This window comes from Mus pahari, chromosome 5 (genome assembly GCF_900095145.1).
Source record: "Mus pahari chromosome 5, PAHARI_EIJ_v1.1, whole genome shotgun sequence".
In the NCBI taxonomy this organism is placed as follows: Eukaryota; Metazoa; Chordata; class Mammalia; order Rodentia; family Muridae; genus Mus; species Mus pahari.
Window position 1 is genome coordinate 6,792,815 of NC_034594.1, and position 8,641 is coordinate 6,801,455.

At 36.2% G+C, this 8,641-nt stretch overlaps 1 protein-coding gene across 1 annotated transcript in view; it reads right to left on the reverse strand.

Moving 5' to 3' along the window:
- Adgrb3 (adhesion G protein-coupled receptor B3) overlaps positions 1 to 8,641 on the reverse strand; it is a 719,524-nt gene that overhangs the window by 320,231 nt on the left and 390,652 nt on the right. Inside the window, exon 15 of the mRNA XM_021197371.2 lies at positions 7,323 to 7,425. Within this exon, the coding sequence (XP_021053030.1) occupies positions 7,323 to 7,425 (103 nt within the window). The remainder of the gene's footprint in view (positions 1 to 7,322; positions 7,426 to 8,641) is intronic.

An 8,641-nucleotide genomic window follows, 5' to 3' on the forward strand; every position in this document is an offset into this window, starting at 1 on the left:
TTTTATCAGGATAGCAGCATATTTATTTATAAATTTTATTTATATCTCTATATAAATATCTATATTTTTGTGGATGATTTCAAAATATGATAGCATAATTGAGTACATATGACAAAAATAATTAGGTTTCCATGTATGAAATATTTACTCTCTGCTTCTACACTGAAAAAAATGCTCATCTTTGCTTCAACAAAAGAACAATTATTCTAAAATATTTTTGGAAAATATCAAATAGATGTTGGAGCTAAAATAAGCTGAGAAATATGAGGATCCTAACTCACGTTGAGCAATTGAGAATATAACCAAAGAAGTAACCAGAAAACAACTCTCATATCACATTTGGCTATTGGCAGAACATCTGTCTGCTTGTCTAGTTAGCATTTTAAGATGCTCCAGCAAAATAATCAGCAAGAGCTTTAAGCAGGCAAAATAACAGACATGCTTCCAAATAGACAAAAGTTAGGAAAGAACAACAATTGAAAAAGTACAGCTTGTGAAAACCATGGATTCACAGAGTGTAGAATCAGCTTTAGGAAATGATTTTCAATAATTTATTGTTTTTGATAATCATAATAATACTGATTCATGCTGGAATTAAATTATATTGTTTCTTACGCTTATTGATAGCAAAAAGCACTGAATATTTCCACCATATTTCCTATTGTGATGTTTACAAATGATATGGTGTCTCATCAATTTTCACTCATACTCTTATGTCAAATTTTATCATTTGTTAGCTTGTTGAGTTGTCATATAAGAATATTTACACAATGGAGTACTACTCAGCTATTAAAAAGCAATGAATTCATGAAATTCTTAGATGAATGGATGGATCTGGACAATATGATCCTGAGTGAGGTAACCCAATCTAAAAAGAACTCACATGAAATGCATTCACTGATAAGTGGATATTAGGCCAGAAGCTCAGAACATCCAAGATACAATTTGCAAAACACATGAAAGTCAAGAAGAAGGAAGACCAAAGTGTTGACACTTAGATACTTCTTAGAAGGGAGAACAAAATACCCATGGAAGGAGTTACAGAGACAAAGTTCAGAGCAGAGACTGAAGGCATGACCATCCAGAAACTGCTCCACCTGGGGGTCCATCCCATAAACAACACCAAACCCAGACACTATTGCAGATAGCAACAAGAGCTTGCTGACAGGAGACAGATATAGCTGTCTCCTGAGAGGCTCTGCTAGTGCCTGACTAATACAGAAGTGGATGCTCACAATCATCCATTAGACAGAGCACAGGGTCCCCAATGAAGAAGCTAGAGAAAGTGTCCAAGGACCTGAAGGGGTTTGCAGCCCTCTAGGAGGAACAACAATATGAACTAACCAGTACCCCTAGAAAACCATGAATCAAACCAGAAAACCACCAATCAAAGAAAACACAAGGAGAGACTCATGGCTCTAGCTGCATATGTAGTAGAAGATGGCCTAGTTGGTCATCAATGGGAGGAGAGGCCCTTGGTCCTGTGAAGATTCTATGCCCCACTTTAGGGGAATGCCTGAGCCAGGAAGCAGGAGTGGGTGGGTTGGGGAGCAAGGGGGAGGGGGGAGAGGATAGGGGATTTTCAGAGGGCATGCTAGGAAAGGGGATAACATTTGAAATGTAAATTTTAAAAGTCTAATTAAAAAAAAAAGAATATGGCAAAGGAAGTAAAACACACAAGTCCAAATCCTCATGATAACTCTCACATACAGCTACTTTAGGAACTACAGGTAATTCCCATGATGCCTCTCCACCTTGAAAGAAAGTATGTTTCTTTTGTTGCTTTTTGTTTGCTTGTTTTGTTGTTTGTTTTTCTTTGTATTTTTTTTAAAAAACAAATTAGATTGCAAAGCAGTAAGATTTAGGCCATGTTTCCAAGTTAACCGAAAGAAATATATAACTATATTTTATATGGAAAAAAGTAAACTTTCAGACTTTCAAATTTGATAGACATGACAGAGTCACAATGCATTTACATTATAATCTGCTAATTCATCTTTAAAAATGAGGGTCTCATTTACCTTGGAAACACACAATAGGTCTAGATTATCATTCAAAGATCACTCAAATTGAGTATCTATGTATGTATTTGTGCATATCCATAGATGCAAGCAACTGTACTCATTTAAACCTCAGTAATTATTTTCAATACATTTATTGATTTCACGAACATCTCACAGAATCAAAAAATTTTACATGGAAAAAATTCTAAATGACAGCAGTCATCTATAATTCAAAATCCTTTGTCTGGGAATGTAACACTGATAATATGTAAAAGCAAGTGATTGCTGTGTCTGGACATTAAGCATCAGAAACTATACAGTTCTAGCTCTTGAGAGTGAAGCTTTAACACAGAGTAAGTGAACTGAGAATGGTGTACTGCTCATTAATGACTTTGCTAGTTAAAGCGGCAATTGACTTTGCTAAATATCATTTGCAATGGCACCGTTCCATATTCTATTTTCTAGTCCTGCAGGTTCCCAAGGGTCTTATTACATTTAACATACTATAAATGCTATCTGTGAAAAAGCTTTTTAAAAGGACAGATTTCATTTGCAAAATGTTAATGGGCTTCTTCTCTAGACTCACTATAACTTTTAATTCCCATCTTTCTGTTTAATTTGCATGACATATGAAGCATGTGCCATTTGCAAGTTGTTACTCTTTGCTGAGCTCAGAGAAGTGCAGAAGATACTTTTGCTATAAGAAAACAGGTAAATATAGACAGATTTGTCATTGCATGTTTCTTATATCCAAAGTAGCTCAATTACAAAGGAAATCAATGGATATGCAGATGCATGTATAAAGTGATGAAGCTTTAGTTTATTTTTGTTTTGGTGTTCATATTAAAATGCATTTTGTTATATTCTAGCAAGAATATAACAAAATGAGATTTCACTATTTCAGCTTAGGTTATGTTATTATCTCCTTAACGGAAGCAATCTAATATCAGTGTATGAAATGCCAGTATATGACTGGCAATAAATATCAAGATATTCAGTAAATCAGTCAAATATTCTTTCCTTCAGTGAAGAATAAAATGGCTTTCAAAATCAAATTCTGTTGATAATATAAATGTAAATGTAATAAGTGTTAAAAATTCAAAGCAGTAACACTAAAGGGCTATAGATATTGCACAAACAATGTGATGCACATCTAAGTGAAGAAAGTACAGGACAGTCCAGAGAAGCATCCATCCATAGATGCTAGTTGGCATCATGTTTGAAAGCAGATCTCATCACAAGTGTAGATCAGCAGGATATGAATTCAGGCATGACCCCTCCCCAGGTTTGTTACATAAGTCTTACAGCCTTCTCTTCTCTCCTCGCCTCATTTGTTCAATATATTTCTTTACCTTTCCTTCAATATGGATATTTGGCAATGAAAAAAATTTGTGGGTGGAGCCTTGTTGTGGATAGCCCTGGGGCTAATTATATCTGATGTTAATTCTGTTCTCCTGTGATTGGTTGTGAACAAGGAGTGAGTCAGCACTCAGGTGATTTCCTATAAACTTGCTCCCCACATTAATTTGTAAAATAAAGCAGAGCTGATGATTGGGCAGATAAAATAGAAGGTGGAGAGGAAGGTAAAGAGAGAGAAGAAGGAGAAAATGGGAGAGGGGAGGATGCAGAGGAGGAGGAAAAAGTTCTAAGGGGTCTCATAGATTTGGAAGATGGTAGTGTAGTGGTAGATCTGTCCAATCTAGGTGCACAGCATGTATTCATATTAGTTGAGTCGTGTTTTCATTGCTGGAGCATATTTGGGTTGGAGATTTACCGCAACAGAGCCTGATCAATTCAGTTACTTAAAATATTTTTAAAAAGACTTACTGAATTAATTCTAAATGATTTACAATCATTGTCATAACATACTTCTATGCTAATGTTCATATGACTACAGTATCTAATTGATGCATAATAAACACTGTTTGCAATATACTGTTTCTCATACATAGACAATTATTTTTTATGTATGGTTTATTTTATTTAAAAAAATCAACCAATAAAATTATATTTCCAGGAAAGTTTGACACAAATAATAAACATCTTCATGGTTAAAGAGCTTTAGTAAAGTTATGAGACTGTGTTATGATTTGATTATGAAATGTGGATCACAAGCTCATTTGTCAATACATAGGTTAGCTGATGGGAGATTGTGGAACCTTCAAGAGGTGAGTCCTAGTATGAAGAAGTGGGTCAATGAGTGGTGTGCCTCTGAAAGTTATGAATGGCATCCAGATTCTCTCTCAGCCTCGTCCCCACCAAGAAGGGACAGTAGCTTTGACTCTAACACCACTCCAACAGTATTCTGATCAAGTGCAAGGGCAATTATGTGGCCTAAACCCTCTAAAACCAGGAGGCAAAAAATAAATCGTTCCTCACTGAAATTAGTACGTGACGGGTTTGTTCATAGGTACAAGGAAAGTAAATAATGAAGTCAGTTTCATTGAAACTGGTTTTGCAGTTCTTCTTTTTCAGTTTATCAGAATAGATTTCTTTCTGTAACTCCTTCCACGGGTATTTTGTTTCCCCTTCTAAGAAGGATTGAAGTTTCCACACTTTGGTCTTCCATCTTCTTGAGTTTCATATGTTTTGCAAATTGTACCTTGGGTATTCCAGCTTCTGGGCTAATATCCACTAATATCAGTGAATGCCTATCATGTGTGTTCTTTTGTGGTTGGGTTATCTCACTCAGGATGATATCCTCCAGATCCATCCATTTCTCTAAGAATTTCATAAATTCATTGTTTTTAATAGCTGTGTAATATTCCATTGTGTAAATATACAACATTTTCTGTATTCATTCTTCTGTTGAGGGACATCTGGGTTCTTTCCAGCCTCTGGCTATTATAAATAAGGGTGCTATGAACATAGTGGAGCATATGTCCTTATTGCATGTTGGAGGATCTTCTGGGTATATGCCCAGGAGTGGACCATCTAGAGACTGCCTCATCTGGGGATCCATCCCATAAACAACAAGAAAAACTAGACACTATTGTGGATACCAACAGGAGCTTGCTGACAGGAGCCTGATATAGCTACCTCTTGAGGGGCTCTGCTAGTGCTTGAAAAATACAGAAGTGGATTCTCACAGCTATCCATTGGATGGAGCACAGGGTACCCAATGAAGGAGCTAGAGAAAGTACCCAAGGAGCTGAAGGGGTTTTCAGCCCTCTAGGAGGAACAACAATATGAACTAACCAGTAACCCCAGAGCTCCCTGGGACTAAACCACCAATCAAAGAAAACACATGGTGGGACTCATGGCTCCAGCTGCATATGTAGCAGAGGATGGCCTAGTTAGTCATCAATTGGAGGAGGGGCCCTTAGTCCTGTGAAGCTTCTATGCCCTAGTATAGGGAGATGCCAGGGCTAGGAAGTGGGAGTGGGTGGGTTGGAGAGCAGGGGGGGGGAGGCGATAGGGGGTTTTCTGGAGGGGAAACTAGGAAAGGGGACAACATTTGAAATGTAAATTAAGAAAATATCTAAATAAATAATAAAGAATAGATTTCTCTAAGAACTTTTACATAGGAAGCAAGGTACACAATCTACTTCTGTACTACTTATTCGGCAGTCCTAGAATTGTACTGCAAATAACACCCCTCACTGCTTTATGCTACTTCCTGTAACTACACAGACATGTTCACAATAAACTATAACAACACTTAAAAGAAGAGATAACTCTCAGAGAACCTTGAACACATGAATAAATAAGTTTCTTATTGAGAAGCAAGTGTGTCCCCCATCCATTTTCAGTAAGGCAACCAGAAAGTAGATACTGAGAATAAATCATCAGCTTGCTCGCATGTTGTCAAAAGCAGGAAAGATCTAACAGTTTAAATATTAATTATAATGTTGGAAAGTCATTGCAGAAAGATTTGCAGTTTCATTAAACAGTCTCGAGGCCTGCGGCACCTTATGAAAATGTAGTTCACAAGAAAGATGATTATCTCTTTCTCTAAAACTAAGGCTAATTTCTGGGGAAATCAGAAATTACAGAATAGCAGAAACATGTGAATTTTGTAGCCCAAGGGATATGGATGAAAGTTGTTTTATTCACTAACTACATGAACTTGAGAAACCAATTCAATCACTTTTTCCTTTTTACTTATTTACTCATTTAATTTTATGATTTATCCATTTTATGCATGTGAATGCTTTGTCTTCATACACAGAAGAAGAAGAAATCATATACTATTACAGACGTTGCGAGCCACTGTGGAGGTGCTGGGAATTAAACACAGGACCTCAGGAAGAGCAGCCAGTGCTTTTAAACACTAAGCTATCTCCCAGCCCTTACTTTTTGTTTTCTTTAATACAAACTTTGACATCATATAAACATTGCAAGAGAAAGTTTAAAAAAATATATATGCATATATGAGCTGGCTCTTTTTTTAATAGAAGACCGCAAGTAGCATTATAAGGAGGGTCTTGACAGGAACTACATTCCTTGCCCTAATTCATTAATGATTTAATTGTTTAATTAAATGTAAAAGGTACAGGAAGCAATTTTACATTTTAACAGACTGAGTAAGACACAGTTGCAAGACTCAGCTGCAGTTGGATTGCTATAGGGAAGGACTCCTGCCAGTGGGACATGGGCATCTCAGGCTGCTGGAGCCCCTGGGGAACTTTAACAATTCCTTATGCAAAGTAAGGGTAAGTGTATTAAAACTAAAAGTAAAAGGACTAGTGCTTTTCCATGTCACACTAAAGATTGACCCAGTTTTAAAGTTTTTACTTTACATTTATGGGTGTTTTGATTTGTATATGTTTGTACACCATATGGATTCCTTGTGGCCAAGGTGTCCTGAAACTTGGGTTACTTATTGTGAGTGACCATATAGTGCTTGAAATCTAATCAATATGCTCTAAACCACCAAGGCTTCTCTCTAGTTTTACAACATTCTGTATTAAAACATCCTACTATTCTTGAAGTTAATCCCTCTCCTTGGAAGTAATTTTCATAGATTTGACTGCAAATGAATTTTAAATCCATATTATTTTTTCCCTACTACATAGCAAGATAAATTCTTATTTGCATTCTGTTTCCAAGGATGTAACAAGCATTTAGTAAACATGAATGCACAGATACATGATCAATGTACCAATTATCCTCTTGGATAAATTGAAGAGTTTTGTCATGAATAAAAGCATAGAAGTATATGGCTGTCTGCTTCCATACATGTTCATAACAAACAAAATAATTTGTGATTATAAAAATATGAAAATGTCTTGTAGGTTCATTGATTAAAATAATGATCATAAACTTAATGCAAGGGGAAACCTTTAAGCAGTACAGTGTAAATTGCATGAGACTTACATTTGCCAAGTGAGCTAGCTCTATCTCCAGAACTGAGTCAGTTGTTTTTGGTTCAGGCCTGATTGTGACCACGATGACTTTAGAATTGACGACAGTATAATTTCTGAAACAGAATAACAACAATTAAAAGGAGAAATCATTGATAAAAACTTTGATTCATGCTGCCCCGTATCTGTGGATGTCATTAAGACATCCCCAGTAGAAGCACAGACATAGGCATAGTATTCACCGAAAGATATAATTTACTCTTATGAACAAGGCTTCTCAGAGAGTAGGAGTTCTGGGAAGAACTCAAGGCATTTAATCATATTATATGCAGGAAAGATGAAAGCAACAACAATACTGGCAAGTTTCCAAGTCCCTAAGTCCAATTCACTCACAGGAAGGAATAGACCATGAATTGAAATGTCAGGCAATCTCTGAATGAGTATAATTCATTTATCTCAAGGAAGACCTCACAGCATTATTCCCCAGAAGACAAAATATTCTTCTTGCCAAGTGCTGTCTTAGCACTTTTTTTAACTTCCCCGAAATGCGTGACGAAAAAACTGCCATATGATGTAAGATGAAAGCATGCAGAATTTCAATACAATGTTCGCGATCTCTGAAAAGTGTCTCTCCTGGAAGACTTTGCTAGGGGACACTCACTCACAAAAACATTCTATGTAATCATATACATAATTAGAAAATTGTCAAGAAATGTAAACATATAATTAAGTAAATAGTGTATAGATTTTACCTAAACAATTTAAATGGTATAGATTACTCATTCTTTATAGGTTTTTAAAATTGACAGTCTTCAACATTTTGAAGAAATAAATGCATTTATAGTTCATTGATGGTTTGAAATAATGTGATCTTCTGAAAGGCAGATCCTATTTTAGAAATTTTATACTTATATAAATGTCGAGAAAGAGTTCATATTTTTAAAAAGTCATGTTTATTTTTCAAGGTATTATTTAAAACTCATCAAACCTAACCATTTACTTTGATGCTTCTGTATACTATTATGTAAACATTATCATCCATCAAATCCAGTAACTTCTCTCTGCTCCTAAGCAGTGCCCCTGAACACCATTGCAGATGGTCCCACCTTTGCCATGATAAGCATAGATGTGCTACTATTGTAAATTTCACTTTCTTATCATCTTGTAGGAGCTCTACAGGAAGACCAACAGAGTCAACTAGACTCTTGGGGGATCTCAGAGACTGAGCCAGCAGCCAAAGAGCATACATGGGCTGGACTAAGGCCCCTGGCATGTGTGTATGTGTGTGTGTGGTGTGTGTGTGTGTGTGTGTGTGTGTGTGTGTGTGTGTGT